Source organism: Doryrhamphus excisus, linkage group LG21, assembly GCF_037039965.1.
Source record: "Doryrhamphus excisus strain RoL-2023G ecotype Guam linkage group LG21, RoL_Dexc_Guam_v1.1, whole genome shotgun sequence".
Taxonomy (NCBI): Eukaryota; Metazoa; Chordata; class Actinopteri; order Syngnathiformes; family Syngnathidae; genus Doryrhamphus; species Doryrhamphus excisus.
In genome coordinates, this window is record NC_136377.1 from 525,965 (window position 1) to 547,770 (window position 21,806).

The 21,806-nt window shown below is 49.1% G+C and overlaps 1 protein-coding gene across 13 annotated transcripts in view; it reads right to left on the bottom strand.

The window, feature by feature from the left end:
* Positions 1–21,806, bottom strand: part of rapgef6 (Rap guanine nucleotide exchange factor (GEF) 6) — a 44,139-nt gene that overhangs the window by 16,373 nt on the left and 5,960 nt on the right. For 8 of the 13 annotated variants that reach the window (XM_058086630.2, XM_058086632.2, XM_058086633.2 and 5 more), the window contains exons 2-7: positions 20,978–21,048; positions 20,483–20,539; positions 20,069–20,152; positions 14,860–14,929; positions 13,425–13,565; positions 305–439 (exon numbers count right to left, since the gene is read on the bottom strand). In XM_058086630.2, coding sequence (XP_057942613.2) covers positions 305–439; positions 13,425–13,565; positions 14,860–14,929; positions 20,069–20,152; positions 20,483–20,539; positions 20,978–21,048 — 558 coding nt within the window. Of the gene's footprint in view, positions 1–304; positions 440–6,857; positions 7,310–13,424; positions 13,566–14,859; positions 14,930–19,172; positions 19,443–20,068; positions 20,153–20,482; positions 20,540–20,977; positions 21,049–21,806 lie in introns of those variants that run through there. The other 5 variants (XM_058086631.2, XM_058086629.2, XM_058086638.2 and 2 more) reach the window with 4 other exon arrangements.

Genomic DNA, 21,806 nt, shown 5'->3' on the forward strand with positions numbered 1-21,806 from the left:
GTTCATTCATTGAGGCGAAACACTCCGATTGTGAAGCGGACTGGTGTTGCACGCCGGACGTGCAACATGGCGTCCGCCCGTCGGCCTTGAAAGGTCAGGTTTATTTCCTGCGTGCGACCTTTACTCCGCCACAGGAAGTAGCGAGGGGGACGCGCCGCTGCGGCGTGATAATTGGCGGCTATTCCGAGCGTAGGCAACCTTGGCAGAGCTCCACACACGAGGAAAGCTTCAGGTGCTGGGAAGGACTCCCCTTGGCTCGCTTTGGTAAGGTAAGGTAAGATAAGATAAGGCTTCACTCCCCCACCTGGTAGATGTCCGACAGGCTGCTGCTCCCCGAGTCGCTGGCGATGCTGCAGCCCGACTGGCTGGGGGGCACGTGCATCACCTGCTGGTGGGCGTGGTCTGTCAGGTGCATCTTATTGAGGTCGGCAGGAAGCTGCTGAGACGAGACAGGAAACCAGCAGAGAGGAGGGGGTGAGAAGCGGCGTGCAGAAACGTAGCGGTCGGTGCTCCCTTTCACGACACAAACGACCTTCTTTTGCTTCGGCTGGCAGGGAATTTCATTTTGCTAAATATGGATATGGAACCTAAGTTAGATGTGCGAATGACCCGTGACCCTAAAGAATAAGAGCACAGACCCTTCCATTAGTGATTTACCTACCAATATCTATGTTTCTATATCTATATTCTACACGTTTGTTGGGATCCTCATGTTTGATCACCTTTGGTCTCCCATAGCGTGCATGAATGTGACGCCCTGACCTCCTTGCGCCCAAACCACAGCCACAGATAGATCGTAGCCCTGAAGGAAACAACAACTTGGACAGGCCATGAAGAAGGAGTCCACTCCTGAAAACACACCAAATCCCTTCCTATGTGCCAGCCCGGTGGCGGGAGGGGTCAGAGTCGCGCCTTACCGGTTTAGACTGCGGCGGCGCGAGGTTGAGGGATGACGTCCTCCTGCGACACGGCGACACCCCGCAACAAGCGTCCTCCATCACCGCACCTCCCACGGCCGCCGTCGCCGTCCGAGCGCACCCGTTCGCTAGCGAAAGCAAACATGAGGCAGCGATGCGAGGGCGCGGCGAGGGAACCTCCACGATGCCAGCATGCAATATTAAAGAAGTCTGGGTGAAGTGCCGCCCTCTCATAGGCCCGTTGTAGAGCGGGACCCCGGCAGTGGGACCTCGTGGGTAGCGAGGGGGTGGAGCTTAGGGAAGGTCAACAGCATGTCCTTAAGGAAGCGCTGCCAGTGTTCAGTGGAGATGCATGGTACCATGTGGGCTCTTTGGCTACCTTGGAAAGGGCGGCTTGGAATCTCATCCGTTATTATTATTTCTAAGGTTGTCCTAACTTCCTTTTGCTCAATTTTCTTCACGTAATTATGACTTTATTCTCATAACATTGCGACTCGAGTCATTGTTTTGAGTATTACTCTTCAATATTTCTACTTTATGCTACTAAAATGACATTGCTGCTCCACATAATATTAGCAGTTTATTCACCAAAAACTAACATTTTCCCATTACAATATCATTTTTCCTCTTAATATTTTGACGTTATTCTTGTAACATTATTGTATTTTCCATAACAGCACGTCTGTTGGAATACTACTTTTTCTCTCAATATTTAGAATGTATTCTAATTAACTAAGCTGTATTTTTCTATTTCTGTTGTTTTTTCCATCAATATTGAAACTTTCACGTAATTATGAGTTCATTCCTATAATAGTTTGACTTTACCCCCATAACATTAGAATTTGTGTACATCTTTCTGCAACTTTAGTCATTTTAAAGAATTCCATCTCTTCATTATTTCAACTTTCTGCTACTAAGATGATGTCATTTATCATGATAACATTCCGACATTCTTCTTGGAACGTTACAACTTTTGTGTCTTTAGATTTGGAATTGGTCAAAGGGGGCCAATCAGAAAGCAGCCGTGGGCTTCATATCTTTACCTTTATCAGCTGCCATCCTCATCCTTCCATCCTTCCGTCCTTCCATCCTTCCATCCTTCCATCCTTCCATCCTTCCATCCTTCCATCCTTCCATCCTTCCATCCTTCCATCCTTCCATCCATGAGGTCATCAACTATTCATGAGCAATAAATGATGCTCGGTGCAAGCTTCCGTCTACTGTCCCTGTTTGTCTTTCCTGTTCAGGTGCCGTCTACCTAGATTTGACACTTTGGTGAACAAACACGCCCCAGTCCTTCCCGTCGATGCCCCCCCCCCAGGGTTGTGAGGCCCCCATGCTTGCTGCAGAAAGAAGCAACAGCACTTTCAGCTGAAAACTGTCAGGAAGGCCCAGGGTGGTCTTCCCAGTCCAGTTCACACCTCGCACTTAATCCCACATTAATCCCCGCCCCCTTCCGAGCAAGAGCGGGTGAGGGGTCTCCGATTCTCCTCATGCATAAAGGATGAGGGCGAGGAGATGAAATATAAATGTGTCATCTTCCTTCAGCTGCACAATTCCATTAAGCCAACACGGAGCACGCTGGGATGCTCCTGGATGGGTCACGGCCTGGACCACCAAACGGACGAGGCTCTCGTAAGAAGTACAATCTGAAATGGCGCCAGTCAAGTACACTAGTCCCTGCTTTTTGCTTTTTTTCATTGGCTCCAGACCCGACGGGTCAATTCCTGCACAGACGGATTCCTGATTCATGAATAGAACTTGCTGATAGAGCATAGACGACCTGCTTACAACCTTTTAACAGAGCCCTCCAGACATGAAATAACACCCCTATAATCGCCTTTGTACTCCTATGACACAATATTGTAGACATAAGACAAACTAAGACATAAACGACCTGCTTACAACCTTCTAAATACGCCTTTTAACAACAGAGCCCTCCAGACATGAAATAACACCCCTATAATCGCCTTTGTACTCCTGACACAATATTGTAGACATAAGACAAACTAAGACATAACCTTCTAAATACGCCTTTTAACAACAGAGCCCTCCAGACATGAAATAACACCCCTATAATCGCCTTTGCACTCCTATTACAAAATATTGTAAACATAACAAGATCAAATAAGACATATTAGGCATGGAAAACCTGTTTGTGAGCGTCTAAATAAAGTTTTGAACATTATTAGCCTTCACCTACAGAGCTTCCTCAGTCTTCCAGCGCTCACTTTTCATTCCACTCTCTCTTGCTTGTGGTTTCCTGCCATTTCTGGCATTCTTTTCCCTTCCCTCCCCCAAAAGGCTTGCATTATGGATGCAGCCTGTCGGCCCCACACGTGCTGTTCCGCATGGAAGTCAGGAAGGTGGAATAAAAAAATCAAACATGAAGAAGCACAGCGAGCCCAGAAGCATCCCAACGTGCACACAAGCGAACGCATCTGGGGCGTCACGGTGGATGTGATGGGCATCAGAAGGATGCCGTAAGGGAGGGGTAGTCAAACTGTGGCCCCCGGCACATCCTAAACACTTGAAAAGAAACCTTAAAGAAATAAAAAATGCCAGAAAAAAACGGAAGCATCAGCAGTAATCTTCCCAGAGAAAAAGGGTGGACTAACTTTTGGAGTCATGAGCCACATTGGGTTCAAACATTGGCCCAGGTGCCGTCTGTATGTACGTACATAGGCGGTCATCATCCACAGCAGATGAAAGCATCACATACACCAAGTAGACGTACAAGTACTACCACCACCATGCGCCAAACAAACGAGTACATCCACCGTACGTTTTCAACAAGTCCAGCCAGCGCCATCATGGCTCCACTGCTGGGAACTTTCCAGAAGAGGAAGGATGCTGAATTAGCCGTACGCCCCCCAACTCCGCTGCGGTGAAGAAGGTAATCAGCCATCTTTGGAGGACGCGAGACGTTACCGTCGGGCTGGAGCGGGATGCCGGGCGGAGCGTTTGTGTGTGGCAGCCATGCGGCGGTTGCTCGGCCCCGTCAGACGGGAATATCCACAGACCCACCGCAGCCTACTCCACTCGGGCGAGGAAGCTTTATTTAGATGTGATGTGTCAGGAGGAGAAAGAGGAGGTCTACCGCTGCGGATCAAGCAACGTTTAGAGACTTGCCAGCCTGTTCCTGCACGTCTATTCACTTTTCTTTTCTACATTTTTGCCTTTTCAGCATTTCCTGCACCTTCCAATCTTCCCGCACCTTTTCCCATATCCTGCCTGGCATCTGACGCTTTTGCGAATGAGGACAAATGGAGCGTTGTGCTCTGGTGAAATGCCATTCGATCTTGAAGGGGAAGTGCACTTTTGTCCACCATTCCCAATCCCTATGTGAAACATGAACACATATTGCTTTCCCTTTTGTTTGCATTCGAACCTGAGAAAATGAGTTAATACGAGCTAGCTAAAATGCACGCCATTGGGTCATCTCAGGGTCACTCACAACGTTGGGTAGGTAGGTGGGTAGGTAGGTGGGTAGGTAGGTAGGTAGATACTTTACTCATCCCCATAGGTGACCATTGGCAGGGGAAGGGGTGAAAAAACCACGGACCGTTCTATTGGTCCGCACCCAAACCCGCCACAGCCGTCTGCTGTAATCAATGCGTCCCATCTCGTATTGATGAACGGCGCTGAAAATGACCCAGTAAGAATCTCTGCTTGGACCAGGATCGATAGCAAGGAGATAATGGGGCTGTGTGACTTGGGGGGGGGGGGGGGGGGGGCTTTTTGTGTAGAAGGTCAACATGTACAAAAGACAAGGGAAGTGTTTTGGTCTAACACGGGGGTGTCCGCAGGATGAAAAGATGCAACTTTGCCACTTGGATATTTTGTAAAGGTTAGTCTGCACTTCTTGGGGAATTTTGCTCATCATTCCCAATCCTCATGTGAAACATCAGCGCATATTTTTTTCCTTTTTCTGTGCATGAGAACAGGAGAAAACAAGTTAATATGAGCTAGCTAACAATGCTGTCATTGTTGGCTAGCTCGTATTAACTTGTATATATAAATAAATGTTCATAAGTGTTCATAAGTGTTGGTTCCCCTTTAAGAAGTTATCCGTTTGAAGAAAATAGTGCATCCCCACTTTGCCATTCCTGTGAAAAAGACTATTTTTCCACTTCGACTTCCTTTTTCGTTTATATTACGGAAAAAAAGACATAACATTACAAAAAGAAAATGTACAACAATTATTTGAGAAGAAAGCTGAAACCTTAGGAAAAAGAAAAAAGCAGCAGATAAATGGGGAAAAAGCAAAAGGTCGATATTAATAGTTTATCAGCTAGACCACAAATATCTTACATAAAAAATATGTACCCCGGCCTGGTGCGAGTGCGGTACTTCCTTCCTCGTTTTTCTAGAAAGCCGTCTAGGATGCGTACATTTCTGGCTGGCGGCAGGCGATGGGACACGCATGGCCCGGTGGTGTCACCTGACCCACATCGATCTTCCTCACCGCTACTTCCTGCGCGTGTGGGCTCCCCGACGTCCCGCCACATGCCTAACATCTCTCAGTGGAGGTGGCGTCGCTTTACTTCCATATTTGGACTTTTGCCCACAAGCTAATGTTCCAAAAAGGTTTGTTTATTATTTCATTAAAAACATATTAAAACATTGCGTCTTTTTAATATTTCAAGTGGATGCTGCTAAAAGAAACTTTTTTCTTCTAATATTATGACTGCCCTTTTGTGTTGATTACCAGTGAGCGCTGCCCAAGCCGCCGTTTGTGGTCTGTGCTCCTTCACGAGGAGTTTCCCGATGTTTTGTGTGGCTGATTGAGCCCGAATCCACTCTCGGCGCCGAGGAGACTCACTTGACTGCCGCGGCCTGACAGCAAGGACCATCACGGCCACGGAAGCCAGGAGGCACTCAAGCCAGACGGGCACAGGAAGCAGTCAGCCATCAAACTCTGGACTAAAACCACAAGAATCCTTCTGACCTCCTCCGTCCTGAATCCACTCAACATTTAGGGAGCGTCAAAAGTGTTGATCCATCACTCATTGCCCTCCCCGCCGCAGACAGAAGCACATGGTAGCTGATGGCGCAGGCGGGTGGACTTCATTAACCTTTCCAAACGGGGGGGCTCATTACTGGCGCCAAGCTGGAGGACACCTCCAGAAGACCAGGGCATGTTGAGGTCTATGTTGGTCTATGTTGGTCTATGTTGGGTTGGATTCCAGCTCTGTCAGCGTGTTGCATTCTACTGTGACTGCATGGAAGACGGGGGTGACCAATGCCCGGCCTGGGGGCCACGTGCAGGCTGCAGCATCCACTACTTGGTGGGTCGCCGATACAGTCGTCTCTTAGCGCTTTGACTTTCACGGCTTCACTCTATCACCATTTCCATATTCATCAATACGTCGTTGTGATTCTCAAATATACGCATATTTAAGCAGGTAAAATAAGTAAGTAAAATAAGTCAAAGACAAATATACAGCATTTAGAGAATGTGTGATGCAGATTTGCACACTGGTCACTAGGTGTCAGCAAAGCGACTGTGATGCTACATGAGACACACAAGCACCAGACTTGATCACCAGAAACGACAGGCTTTTATCACAGCGTTGAACCATCTCACTACGGCATAATCCCTTGAGTTGCAGTTTGGCGTGGATTTTGATGGCAACCGTAGCCCGTGTTAGGGATTACTGTGCCGGGTGTGAGATCATTCAAACCTGCAATAAAAGCCTGTTGTTCCGGCGATCAGGTCAAGTCTGGAGCTTGTGTGTCTCTTCCAGCTTTACTGACACCTAGTGACCAGTGTATGATACTACACAGCATCACATCACATCACACATCTTCTCAAAGTCTGGGAGCATCCCAGAAGGATACCTCCACATGATCCCCAACCATGCTCCATTCAGCAACATTCAGCAGGATGAGGAGAGCACACACACAGCAGTAAAAAGGGATTACGACATCGCTTACTTTGGAGGACCACGGCTGCAAGCAGTTGGCATAGCAACGGACCAGGAAAGCCATCGCTGACAGAAGGGAGGAGGGAAGTTTCCCCCTCGTTCACCAAAAGGTGGAAAAAAGGAAGGAGGAACACTCCCTGCTTAAAAAAGGAGCCAAAAGAGAAGAATCCTCAGCGCATGGACGATGACGCCAGCCAACGCTTGGCAGGTATTCCCACAGAGGAGACTTTTCCAATTTAAGGTCCAAGTTGCCCACTAGAGAGCATCTTCTGCTTTGCAGATGTTCTTCTCCTCACAGGATGAAGCAGCAGCATCTTCACGGTGCTTCCTCACCACCACCACCCCCAGCCAAGGAGCCCACCTCCTCCTCTTTGGCAACTCCTCTAGCGAGCTCCAGGCCAGCGTGCGGCAACCCGCCGGTGAGGCTCCATGGCCGGCGGCATGCGATCCCCGCCCTCCTCCCTTCCTCTCGCCCGCTACGCGAGGCTTGCTCCCGACATTCCTGCCCCCGCCACCTCCTCCTCCTCACACACTTTGGTTCGGATGAGAAAGAGAGGATGCTGCACCTCGGCGGACCGGGACGCTAATGAGGGATGGCGGCGCCGATGGCGAGGGAGGGAGGGGAATCCAGCTGGAAAAGAATGACATCACCTGTACAGCCTGCGAAGGGGGGAGTGGGGAGGATGGGGAGGGGGAGGCAACTGCATTAGATGGATTGGCTGGCGAGGGAGGAAGGGAGCAGGAAGTGAGGAAGGAAAGGAAGGGAGCATCTTTATTGATTTGCTGGTAACATAAAGCCTATTGAGGCAATCCCCCACTGCCCCCTGCCCCCCCAAGACCCCCCACCCCCTTTTGTGACCGGTGCCATAAACTGAAGAATATATCACAGTGACCCCCCCCTCCCCACCCACCCACCCACAGGACAGATGCAGCTGCACAAAGGCAGCTGACTGATGATGAGGACGATGAAGATGGGCTTCCCCCCCCCTCCAATAAACACGGAGCAACATCCTACTTGCGACAACTGCGGGCACCTTCGCCCATTTTTAATATCTAAAAGATCCTGTCATCCCAATATGTCATCATCTATAACATCATTAGAGCCCTCTGGCCATGAAATAACACCCCTACAGTCATCTTTACGCTCCTATTAGTAGTAAGGAATGTTTGGGAAAGTCAAGGAAAGACAGCTGCAAAAGGTGCAGATTCTAAAAAGGTTTCTGTGTGGGTTATTGTGTGTAGCTGCTCTACAGGATTCCAACTCAATACAGACAACCCAAAAGAGCATCACAGGTCCCCTTTCAAAATAAATCCATTTGGAATATTTCATGTTTTAGTGTCATCTTGGACCTGGTGTCTGGGACCCACCCCGCCAGTTTGGACCCACTGATCTAGAAGATCTTTAAAAAAGCAGAGCGCTCCTGCTGTATACAGGATCTTTGGATAGTGGTTTGCAATAGCTTGTTTCAAAAACACACACACGCAACAGAAAGTTCCTGTCATATAGAGGATCTTTGACTGTCACTTTTGCAGCAGATGGTCGCTCGTGTGACGGGCTGACTTTACGTGACGACGACCGGTGCAGCTTCTTTCTGGGCTAGCGTCAATTTATTCTACTAAAATGTTTGTTTTTCAAGAGAGGAGGAAATGCTTTTGCTTTTAGTGAGGTGGTCATCCTCTTCATGGAGGATGCTGGAGTCTCCATTCTCAGTGTGTGTGTGCGTGTGTGTGTGTGTGTGTGTGTGTGTGTGTGTGCGTGAAACAGCCCTCCCCTCCCCACGCAGATGCCAGAGGATGACATCATGGTTTTCGGGGGCAGCCAATGGGAAGCGAGCACATGGAGGCCTGCCTTCGGAGGAGCGTCTGTACACATGAGAGGCGGAGGAGGACGGAGGATGGAAATAGATGAAGGAAAAAAGACAGCAGATCAAAAATAGATTGGGGGTTAAAAAAAAGAGAGAATGAAAAGGGGGCGGGGCTACAGACTGATTTCAATGTTTAAACGAAACACTGGCAGGGTGAAAGGCGAGTGAAAGCCAATGTCAGCCATATTGTTTAGCCATGAAAAGCACGAGGATTCTTGCTCTTTCGTGACGGTACATCGGAACCAGAAACACGACAAAGCTCAGAGAAGGCAGACGTGAATTTCCACCCTTTGAAGTGGATATCAGACAAACTCAACAGCCCAGGAACAGCATCTCCACCTCAATCCAATCCCAATCTCAGCTACCTTCGGCACGTCAGTCAAAATCAACCGTCTGAATGAAATACACAACGAAAACAATGGAAAAAAGTCCAAATATTCCGGGAATTAAGTCATAATTATGAGAGGATCATTTTAGAGGAAAGGTAGTCTGAAAATAAATTTTAAAAACAGAAAAAATTTTACATTTTCTGAAAATAAAGTGAAAATGTGAAGAGAAAAATAATGTCATTTTAAATAAATAAAGTTACTATTTTAGGAAAATTAGATTGAGGGAAAACGTTGACATATTATGGGAATAAATTCTTAACATTCTGAGAAGAAAAATGACAAAAACTGTTTAAGAACAAACCCAAAAATGGGGAAAAAAAACTGTATATAGAACTTCTTTGCATTTGTGTCCTTTCTTTTTTCACCATGTGGCTCTCGCTGGAGAAGGTTGGGACTCCCCTGAATTAGCCTGACAGATGTGATTAGCTGAGTGGGGAGCGGGCGGTTGGCAGTGACAGCAAAAAGACAAAGTTTGTCTTTCAAAGCGCTGGCCCACAAAAACAACACGCAGGCGTGTGTGACAGGAAGTACTTCCTGTGCCGCGCGCATCCTGCTTGAGACGAGACGGCGCAACGTCGCCCTCGGAGGTGTGCAAACGAGTGCGCGTTCTTCCTCTTTCGTTTCCGTGAAAGCGCTGGGGGGTGAACACTTCTACACTCTTTCAAAGTAAAAGTTACCATCGATGTGGGGCTTCTCCAAGACCACTGAGACGCTGAAAAGACACTTCGGCCAATCAGAGAACAGCCGTGTCATGCCGTCTCACCGTCGTGTACCAGTGCCCTAGTGGGCAACGGCAGTGTTTTAGCATCCTTCGCAACATTTGGCAACCCAAACATTTCCCAACCAAACAGAAGGGGGGCGGGGCAATGGTGCAGCATTATTGATGCAAAAACCAGAACAGACCTGCGGGTGAACATAGCCTTACTTTCCGTTTGTTACTTTATTTAACCCATTTCAATCATCAAGTCTGGACCTTTGTGAACAGATTCACAATCGTCCACATCCAAAAATAGGACGTTTCTCGCACTGCATGGTGGGAAGACCAGGCAGGGTAAACAACGTCGGACAATCCAGGATGTGACGTCTCTTGCCGTTTCTCCAAATATTCCATCACTAAGCAGCACCGGGCCATGAAGGACACAAGATACGGAAAGCGTATTCCTTCAGCATCACCACGCCAACAAAGGCTGCATTGGTGTCCGTACACACGTCCAGCCCAGCGCAGGACAGGAATTCCTGCCATTTAAAGCAGCCCCTCCCTTCCTGGAGCCCGCAGAGAACCCCCCCCCCAGCATCCATGTTCCTGTACAGACACGAGGGCAGCTGACCACCGCCCGAACGGGAAGCTGAAGGTGGAACGAGGGAGGCAGGAGGCCTCTTGAGGATGAGAGACGTTGAGAGAAGATGGAAGGAGAGTTCACCGAGGTTGTCATCTCGCTCTCTTCCTCGCTGATGTCATCCCTAAAATTAGCAGCCCAGCGTCCCGTACTGTAACAGGCAGACGCTCAGAGGCGTGATGCCACGGACCTCAATACGTTCCTGATGAGGCTCTCAAACTGATACAATTATGCAATTATGGCTTACAGCCGTAAAACATATATATATTAAAATGACTTTGGCTACTTTGCGCATTTCACTGATTGTGGGCTATTGTGGGTGAAACCCTACCCCCCCCCCCCCAATAAAAGTCCTCATAGCATTTGTAGCAGCTAGCTCCATTCCAAACATTATCGTATCTTAGATCTTATTTAATCCTAACACTTCTCCATGATGGATGGTACCGAGTGATTAAATGGGAAAGCTAAGCTACACCATAGTACAGAACCACTGCAGGAAACTACTACTACTACTACTACTTTTGTTTTTTTTTAATAACCCCCCACTGAATGTTGGAACAAACGGCACCTTCAAACCCTGAAGGTTGACGTGTGATGCAGAGGTTGAGTCACAGGAATGATGCATCATGTCATCGCGTATCCAACCATGACATTTAACCTCAGTCCCGACGCCGCCTGATTGACTTTTAGCAAATGCGATAGCCCGCCTGAGTCAACGTGAGGTCAAGGTGATGCTAATGGGACAAAGATGGGGGGGGGGGTCATCTTAACAACCGTAGGCTCAACATGTGGTGTGTAATGGTGCAAGTGCAGCGGAACCTCTGTTAGCGTGTTTCTCAGTTTTGGTCAGAATTTGGACTTGGTTCCCGGTTAGTGTGCAACAGAAACGTTTTCATGAATCCGCTATGCTAGACCAACTCTGCTCTCAATGGGGATTATTAATGGGCACAACGGAAAGAATCTATTTGGGGTTCAACTTCTTATTCGCCGGCACACTCTGGTCAAGCTGTGGGTTTCTGCAGCCGGCCCAGGAGCTCAGGAGCCGGACTGGAGCTGGCACGGAGCTGCAACGGATTGAGTGTGAGCCCGGGGCCATTCCTACAGAACCGCACTTGCAGGGTCTGGCACTGGGGTTAGACGAGAGCAGTCTCGGAACTCATCCCAAAGGTGTTCAAGTGGCGGTCGGTCGAGTTGAAGCGTTCGACCCTTGGTTTAAGGGCGGGGCCTGGTTTAAGGTCAGACGCATGTAAAATAGGGATGTACATTTCTTTGCGGAAGCCAACTAGGTGGCCCTACAAGTTTGGACGGGCCTGAATTAACTTCCTGTGTGAAATTGTACCGCAGTGCAACAACACGTGGTGGCCTTGATCAATCAAATATCCATCAATATATTGAAAGGTTCGGGGCATCATAGCAGGGATGTTCTTGTGAGGAAACTAGCAAGCATGTAGTGTTGCTATGCCTGTTTTGGCTCATTAGTGGAGGATGCGCTGGCACTCCCCGTACAAAAAAAAATGGAAGGATCGGGTTTCAGAGTCGATGCGGATCGATCCCAAGCAGAGCCATGTGAGAAGATGAATAATGCTAACGAAGCAACACTGGAAAAAGAGCGCATCCTTCTTCCACGAGCCTTTTCATCCACACAGATCCACGCATACTTGGACTCTTAGACCCGGGTCCTTCTTCCTTGGACCGCAAGGTTGGAAAAGACACAGCCATTCACTCATCGAATCAAATCATCTGGCGCCTTCATTTCATTCACAGCACGGCCATGGAGAGACTGAGCCGACAGCGAGGATAATGGATCACTGACGTCGTTATGATGCCTCCTCCGTCAACAACATCCCCCAACGCTCCCCCTACCCAAAACACGGGACAAATCCGAGCTTCGAGGAAAGGCTCCCCAGACGTCTGTCAAATGCTTTGTGGTCCATATGACATGCATCTGTTTCTGCTAAAAATAGCCCCCTTCTTCCCTGCCACCCACGTGCTTTCCCAAAACAACAGGTGCCCCAATTGTCCCAGTTATGGATTGAAATTCAAGTGCTTCAAGTCCAATGGACGGCTTCAAATGCTACAAAGGTAAGCGGTGATGTGCCAGAGGGGAGTGTTATGGTGACAGGCCTAGCGGTAGGACGCTGGAGGTTTCCCTGACCTCCTCAGGCAGGAAAGTGATGTTTACTTTTTCTTTCTATTTGTGGTCACATGCCTCATGACTCATTGGCGGCAAAATGTCCTGTTTGTGACGCATCCCGCCTGTTTGCATGCGTACGTGACACTGCATGGACTTTGCCAACAGCAGCGGTACGGTGTGGGGGGGGGGGGGGGATAAGTAGAGGTGGTGAAGAATCATCCTGAAGAGGTGGCCAGGGACACTTTGAGCTTTATAATCCCCCGTGTAATTCCCCATCGAGTATGTGTGTACGCGTGTGTGTGGCAAGTGTCGATTAGAAAGCCCCCAACTGTCACATGATCCTATCAGGGGCAGGGACACCCTCTCACGGGCGTTTCAAAAAGGACACATTTGCGCAATTTCCTGACAAGAAAAGCTTTTGACGCAAACATACCTGCACCGCCTCATAGCGAGCCAAGGCGGGACAGGCCCGATTGGGTCCGGCTGTCATGGACTGCAGTTCCATTCCATCACCGTAATCCCTCACTTATCACTGTTCATCGTTTGCAGACCCAACGGTGACAAGTCAATGTCAAGCCAGTTCGGCCCCAGTCCAAGTGGACTTGACCTCCCACAGGTGGAAATAAATCCAAACGACAAAGGCTGTTCCCATGGATGCTTATTATAAGCAACTCAAGTCCTAATTGGACGAGAACAACGTTGTAAAAATAACCATTCTAGTACCATGACGTTGAATTATTAAAGAAAAAACTAAACAACCAAAACTGACAAAAACAAACAAAAGTGAAGTTGCCATTTTTGGAAACAAACATGCGGTCACGTGAACAATGAAGAAGCAAGCGTCTGTCCTACCTTGTACCCGGGCGGTTCCTGTCCGTCTGTGATGAGTTCCCGCTCCCCCCTGGGGTTGATCCTTCTGAAGCGGCGGCGGGAGCGCCGCTGCGAACCGTCTCTTAGCAGGGAGCCGTCGTCCCCCTCGCCGCTGTTGTCCACCTGCAACACACAGCGGCCAGCCTCCTCAGAACAGCAACGTCTGACGGACCCGCGTGACCCCGCCTCATCCCGACAGCCCTGCGAGCCAGCTCCACGCAGGAGTTCGGGCTTTTGGATCTCTGGAGCTGAACTCCGACCCGAAGGGTTGCCTTCTGGGCTCTTATGCTCCGCGCTTTGGTTGTTGGGGTTCTGCTCTTCCTCTTCCTGGGCCTCTGGTTCCGGTCTGAGAGCTTCCGAGGTCCGGCCCTGCTGGTCGGCCTCCTCCTGGTTGAATATCCAGCTCCTCCAGAGCACAGAAAGACGATTCCAGTGGAACACACTCATCCGGACTGCAGCACGGGATCACGGTGTGCGGGAAATACCACCAGAGAGGAAGAAAACTCGATCCCAATTTCAGGAAATCCTGCATTTACTGGCCATGCCGCCACAAGCCTTCGGCCTCTGAGTTGTCGACCGCCGTGGAGAGTTCCATCTGCTCAACACGTTGCAAAGCCTCAGAGTGGCTCACATGCTCGAGCACACGCTGACGCCGCCGCTTCCTCCAGGAAGCGACACAAACATCCTCACGAGGCTCGAGAACAAGAAGCAAAGAAAAAAACAAAAACACCAGACTGGGTCTAGACCAGACCACGCATTCCCAGGCTGCTGTTTGTCAGCAGGAATGTGTTTTGTTGCCGTGTGGGATGGTGCTGACTGACAACAGTCGTATTGTGTTCCCGCGGTGCGGCCTGGGAGGAGTCCTACGTACACTTCATGACGTTGCATCACTAGAATCATTCAAAAGCGTAAAACCTCCACTACATTAGGACACTTCCAGTGGGTGACCTCCAGCATCTCCTATGCTGCTTATCCTGGTAATGTACGATCACCATAATACAGTAATAATCTATAATGATTGTTTATAAACTAGTTTCATAATTAGACCTGTTTCTCAATTCATCTCATGCAACTTTCTTTGGCTCCATGGTGGGCTGTTGGCCAGTCTCACGGTTGGGGAGTCATGAACACGTAGGGTGCTCAGTTTGGGATCTGGATTCTGTAGAATGTTACAGTAACGCATGGATGGACCAGTTTGTAACGTGTTGGATGCTATGAAAGCCCAGATCCAATACTGCCGTACGTTTCTGACTGTAACGTCATCTCCAATGATCGCTAATAGATGTGCAACTACATCCTTTATGATAACCAACCATTGCATTTAACCTGAATACAACCGGACATGGGAGCTGACAGCTGATCTGGGACCAGCGGCTCCAGGAGCAGGAGTCTGGAAAGCGGCGACGGCGGCGCTTACCACGATCATTTCTGACGGCTCCAACGTGATGCATTCACAGCCTCGCCGGCCCCCCAGCTGCTTGCCGAAACTGAGGAGAGAGAAACACAAAGGAGTGGGGGTCAAACTTTGGCGATGAATAACATCGTGGGCGTAGTGGCGCAGGCTACACGTAGCTGGGCTGTCACTCTGTAGTGAGCAACAGTCCAGGAGTAGAAGCGTTACGTCGTAAGGAGTCCTGCCTTCTACATGCACACCTTTCCCGACAGCGTAGCGGGACAAAGCGGATCTCAGCTTTGTGATGATATCGTCCGTGATCAACATCAACGTCTTTTCTCCCCATTTTGCTGATGGTTTTTTCTTTCAATACAAACAAAAAATACAAAATAATCTTCTAAAATGCTATTGTGTTTTGGATGCTTTTATTTCATTGTTATTTCCAGCTTAAAGGTTCTGCTTATTTTAGGTCGAAAAATCTTTAACCTGGGATTTGGTTATTATTTCTAGATATAGAAATCTTCATTGTAGATTTCTTACCAAATCAAATCTACTTGCTGCACGGACATTTCACTAGTCTGGAGTGCTTTTTCCACCCAAATCTAGTCTTATTTGGCCAGCCCTTTTTTGCAGTGCAGTGGTATGCAACCACCACACATTAGCAGCAGTTTCACACACACACACACACACAATGCCAGGCTTTGTCTGCTTTGTCTGATAAGAGGGGGCACGGAGGGCGGGGGAGCAGCTGACGGCAAAGGACGAGACCATGCGGGTCCTTTCTGTAGGTCACATGGCCCTACTTGCCGGCCCACGCAGAGTGCACGTGAGGTGATGCGCGGTACACGGTGTTGCCGCGCGCTCAGCTTCCACGCATGCTAACAGAACCCACATGACCTTCCATACATACCACTCTGTACCCGCTAGCCCCCAACGGTGTATCCCACCTGGCATCTTGCCCTGGATGAGGGCGCCGTCTGCTGGGGAAGGTCGTCAGGTACAACTTCATCAGATCACAAGCAATGAAATGATGTCATGTGGGGACCATGAGAGAAATGATGGGTTAGCATTTAGCATGAATTATGTTACATGCTAACCCCAATGGGTTGTGTTGAAAATGCTCTGGAATGCTAGCATGCATGCTAGCATACAAATAATACACACCCCTCAAAGCTCAAAGTAATGCCTCTTTGGGAGCAAATGAGTTAAGTGGCATGAAGGTGAAATATGCAAGAAAATATGTCATTTTGGGGGACATTAGGTTGGAGAATATTATGGGAATAAAGTCAAAATATTATGAGTCATAATATTATAGAAAGAAAATTGGAATTTTACCTAAATAAAGTCAAAATATGGAAGAAAAAAAAGTTGAGAGAATAAGGGTGTAATTTTAAGAAAATTAGGTTGTGGAACACATCGGGAATAAAGTCAATGAGAATAGCTGTGTGAGAAATTGCAAGTCAATTTCTGCTCCTGCATGTGGTGTATTTGTCATCCAAATAACAGCACATGCGACGCAGCGGGGGAGGGGGGTGCACGCGTTGGCGCACTTTCACCCTCGTGTGTCCGACACTGCAGGAGTAGAGGCGTCACTCGGCGGTGTCCAACTCCCGACGCGGCGCCCAGACCGGCCAAGCTAATAATAAACACGGCCAAACGATGTGTGCAGGATTCCCTGCCAACAGATTGCCTTTCTCAGCGTGGCGACTCAGCATTGTTGGAGCAGCCTGGGTGGGGGGGTGGCGGGGGGGCAAGCTAAGCGGCTGCTTTTAATTATGGACGTGTGCTCTGGTGGCGTCTCTGTCCCGATTACAAGCTGACATTCTTCCCTCCTCCCGCCCACTGGATCGTCTCGTCTCTTAAAACGTTGGCCTTCGCCGCGTCACGGACGCCAACTCTAAAGCTGGAGGGACCGATGTTTAAACAAGGACAAGAAAGTCCAGTGCAGACCTGCTGCCAAGGGCCTGGCATCACACGCTACTTAGCACGCTGGTGATTAGCATGCTGATGTGAGGGAATTATGATGCTAGCCAGAAAACGTATGCAAGCTGAGCCAAAAAAATGTTAACGTTAGCCAAAAAAACCCAAACATGAGCGGTCCCGCTAATGCAAAAGTCAAATCCACGGCACGCTTGCTCACCCGCAAGTACATTCATTCACGCCAGCGCTCCTCTGCCAGTAAACGAGGACACCACCATCCTGGGGACGTTCATGGGGTCCCACCCCCGCACGAATCAAGTGGGAATTTTTGGTCATTTTAGTTTCAGGAACGTGAGCACACGGCCTTCAATGCTGCTGCCAGAAAATTGCCAGCTTTTGCAGGCCGACTCAGCAGAAGTTATCGTGGGATGTTGCGTGCCCAAGTAAATATCCGCTTCTTCTCCCCCTCATTGAAGGACGGGAGTTGACTTTATCTACTTTATTTACAGAGGCTCAAATCCGTTAAAGAGCAGAGACAAAACCGCACCATCGTGTTACAAGATCTTTTGGAGGCGCGTTCTCGTCAAATGTGGCGTTTGAGGAATGGCCCTGAAGGCATCATGCGTGAAGAAGAAGCTCCGACGGAATTGGACCTGCTGGGCTCCAAAAAGCCACCAGAATGAAATGAGAGCCAAGCTACGCGGACCACCCAGGAGCAGCGGGAAGTCTTCCCCGGCCACGCTTGCAGTCTGCTGGACTCGGGACTCGGACTTCTCCGCCAGCCCTTAGCCTGGGAGGTGAAGGCGACTGGTGACAGATGTTTCCACACTCCAGCGAGGCCAGACGCTGGGCCCGCTGTCAGCGCTGGCGGCTCGGCTCAGCGTGTGTGTGCGTGACAGATTGGAGTAGGGAGGAAAAAACACAACTTACACCACGGATAAAAAAGCAGGAGCTTAAGTGTTCTTTAAGCGCATCATATTTATCTTTATCATATTCATCATACTGTAACCTCGTGTCACAAAGAACCAACACCACAGCCAATCCGACACTTTGCTCCACGCATACTCTCTGAACCCTCAAGGTTCCATGCTGCCACTCGTCCCTCCACACGCGGTCTATGGGGGCCCAGGGACCCTTTGTGACCCATGGCGGCCCGTTTAGGCGACTAGTTGGATGAACAAGCATCCACTGTCCTAAAAACACCTTCTCCATGTTGGCCAAGAGACTACTGTGGTACTGGGACGGCGCTGCTCATGGCTAGGGGTCCTCACCTCCTGTGGGGGGGGGGCTGGGGGGGTCACTGACAGGTCCAATGACAGCTGCAGTGCCACGGGCAATAAACCGTGGCAGGCAGCATAGACACAAATGCCACACACACACACACACACACACGCCACGGATGCAAACGAGATGAGGACTACCAAAGGAGTCCAGCAGTCAATGAAGTTGGGATCATAACGACGACAAAAACTTATCCTCACATATAAACACCAATAAAATAGTATTTTTAGATAAAAACTTTTTTAGAAGACACCAGCACGCCGTCTGACTTCCTTGTATGTTTGTGGTGGAGCTAAATAGTTGTGGACATGGCGAGTCCGTCTGGTTCAGGGGTGAGGCTTCGCTACCCGTCCTAAAATGTAGCAACTCTCCCTCAGTCAGCCACAGATGTATGTTAGACCATGCTAAGCTAGCCCAGCTAGAACGTAGCTGTAATGTTAGCACGGTAGCGCACGCTTGTGCCCCCAATTGGCAGGGTTCTGCTGCGAGCGAAAAGGAGACCGTACATGGGGGTGGGTGGGGTGGGGTTGACGGGGGTCAGTTTGGCAACCTTGTTTCCGTGGTTACAATGACCAGGCAAAGCACAGCAACGGAAACAAAGACACACACACACAAACCCTTCCTTTTGGTTTCAGTGTTTGGCTGACTGATGCTGACCACACACACACACACACACACACAAACACACACACACACAAACACACACACACACACGTACGCTTTTTACGAGTCATTTTCAAAACAAGAGTGATGAGATGATTCCAAGCTCAGCTGCTGCAAGCCGTCAATGTGGCCGTTTTTTTTACATACCCTGAAATTGCCCCAGCAGTCTTGTTAATGTTTGAATGGGAAGCAGGAAGAACATTCCACCATTTACACCATCAGTGGACATAATAAGCTCAGCTCTGTGTGTGTGTGCGTGTGTGTGTGTTTTATGGCAAAAAGGGGGGAATTCCTGGCTATCCGGGAGTCAAGAATGTCCAGAAGGAGCGATGAGAGAGGGAGCTTTGAAAAATGAAGCACACGCACACACACACACACACACACACACACACACACACGACAAACGCTTAAGTTGTAAAAAAAAAAAAAAAAAAAAAGAGCGCCAAAGGAGGAGAAGTTTGAGGAGCACCAACCAGGAAGAGGATGAGAGGATGTTTAGAGCGGGTCCACTTGCTGGGAGTCCATGGACGTGACGTGAAATCCAGCATAGTGATCCACAATCAAGACAAGTCCAAATGATCTGAACGCTTGGCCAAAGTACTTTCAAAAGAGGGAGGAGTGTGTGTGTGTGTGAGTGTGTGTGAGTGTGTGTGTGTTGCTCATTTCCTGCCTGGGATGTGCTGGTGGGCTCCAGGCGGCCAGGCTGCACAGGAACACATGGCCAGCCGCTGTTCCGCCGGACCCTACACATTCCACACACACACAAATACACACTGACCTGTTTCAACACCCCCTGCTGTGGCCACGACCAACACACCCCTCCCCCACCAGTGTTATCCAGCAGTTAGACGCACGTGAACACACGCTAGCTAAGCTGCCCTGGGGTGATTGAGTTTTGTGGAGGCCAGGGGTGTCCAAACCTTTACGACTCATGAAAACATATTCTACTTTAATATGTCAACATGAAGCTGTTAGAAAGACCTTTTCCTGCTAATATCATCACTTTATTCTCTTAATATGAAGAGACGTTAGTTTTGGTGTGTCCAACTTCCAAAATTTTTTTTATTCCAAAAGTTTATTTCACCATACCATATATATATATATATATATATATATATCATATTATTTCCTCATAATATCACCACTTTTTTCCCCATAGTTGACTTCACACTTCAACTACTAACTACAATTTTGCCAACCTAATTTTCAAATACAGTGAATGTATTGTGAGTTTTGCTTGTGTATCATCTTTAACTTTACTTCAACTTTATGCTGCTGAAATTTCATTTTCTCCCCTCATAATACCATGACTTTATTCACTGACGCAGTTTTTTTTAATTCTGGTGTGTGTGTGCGTGTGGAGACCTACCAACACCTGGCCAGGTACATGTGCTCCTTGACGAAGACGGAGCCGGAGAGCAGGATGTACCAGCAGCTAGCGATGCTGTCCGGGCTGCAGAGGAGGAAGAAGAGAATGTTTCCAAAAATAATAATAATAATCAGGCTTCGCTACACGTCTTAACATGAAACCTGGAGCACTGGCTGGAAAATTGCGTTAGATGGTGTAGACCCAGAGCAGTGATAGCACTGTAGCATCACATCGCTATGCTAACGATGGAGATTTGAAGTTGTTGATTACTCATCTGAGCACTTTTAAAGCCCAAAACAGTAGAGGACGCGACATTGTTGTGTAAAATAACAACAGTGGTCTGTCATGGAGAGGATCTTTGGCCTAGATTGGTCATCGGAGTGCAAAACTGGGAGCGAGCAAGCGAGCACTTACTAGAAGAGGATGCGGTTGGCCTCGTGTCTCTCATACCTGGCCGAGGTGCACATGGACCTGGAGGAGAAACACCAACATATTCACACGCTGGCTCACTGGTGACCACAAGGGGGCGCTCCCCGTGCAAGACAATTGCCCCGCAGAGGAGTTCAGCGTCAAACAAAACATTTCAACGCAGGATGCAACACCAGACTCCCTACATGAGTGGCGCCCGTATATCTCTCAAAGTCACAACTCCGGAATGCTGCTGTGCAAAGCGGGTGAGATCCCAATCTCCTTGAAGAACGTCCGAGCCCTGGTTGGACTGAAATGTTGCCGCTGTGCGGAGCATTCCAGACATGCTGTGCATACTGGAGCAGTTGAAACCTGTTTGGGCGGGTGAGTCACCTTCACGTGAACGTGGGCCTTCCGGCAGGTAGTTAGCATGTTTGACTGGCCGCCCTCGCCACCGTGCTCTTATCTGTTCCGTGAGTGTTTGTGGCTGCTGGGACAAACCTGAGCTGGTGCTCCCTGAGGTGAGAGAGGACGTCCATGTGGTAGAGGTGGCAGTAGATGGTGTGAAGGTCCTGCAAAGACACAAAGCCATCCAATAGTTGATTTCATATGCTTTACAGGCCATCCAAGTCATACCCATCATCTCCATGACTGCACCTAATGCTCATTTTATGGTCAGCTTGTGTATCTGACGGAGCCGTTGCCCTAAAAAATGGCGGCGACCATGGGGTAGTCATCCACACGAGGTGGAAGTATGTTGGGAATGTTAGGAAAACCTAGCGCACGCGTCAACACGCCCGGCTAAACCGTAGTCTCTCGTCAAAAACGGCAGCGTCAACAAGCTGACAGGCGGGGGGGGGGTGAGGGGTGACAGCATCCTAAAATAGCCCTCAATGGGGACCAGCTGTCAAAACGCTAAGAGGTTGACAGAGCGAGGATGCGCCTCGCTGAGGAGGTGGGACGGGTGGAGAAGATGCTCTCGGATCACTGGCCGGCATCTCATAGCCGAGGAACGCCTCTTGGTGATGATGATGATGGAAAACCGGAGCAATATTCATCACCTTAACAAATAAAGGCCTGTAGGGAAACACTACAACAGTGTTGTTGTGCTGTCGTCTTCCGCACCAGGTCACGGGGGGGTCTGGTAGCGGACGCCTCATTGACGCCATCGTCCATCTAACGGGGTTAGTGAAAAATGTAGAAATACGTTCCTGGCCCGCCAAGCCAAAAAGGTTCCCACCCCTGGATTGGATGAAGCGTTCCTGCGTCGGGACCACCAATGAAAACACCACCAGCCTTCCCAATATTCCCAGTATTTTTCCCCACATTG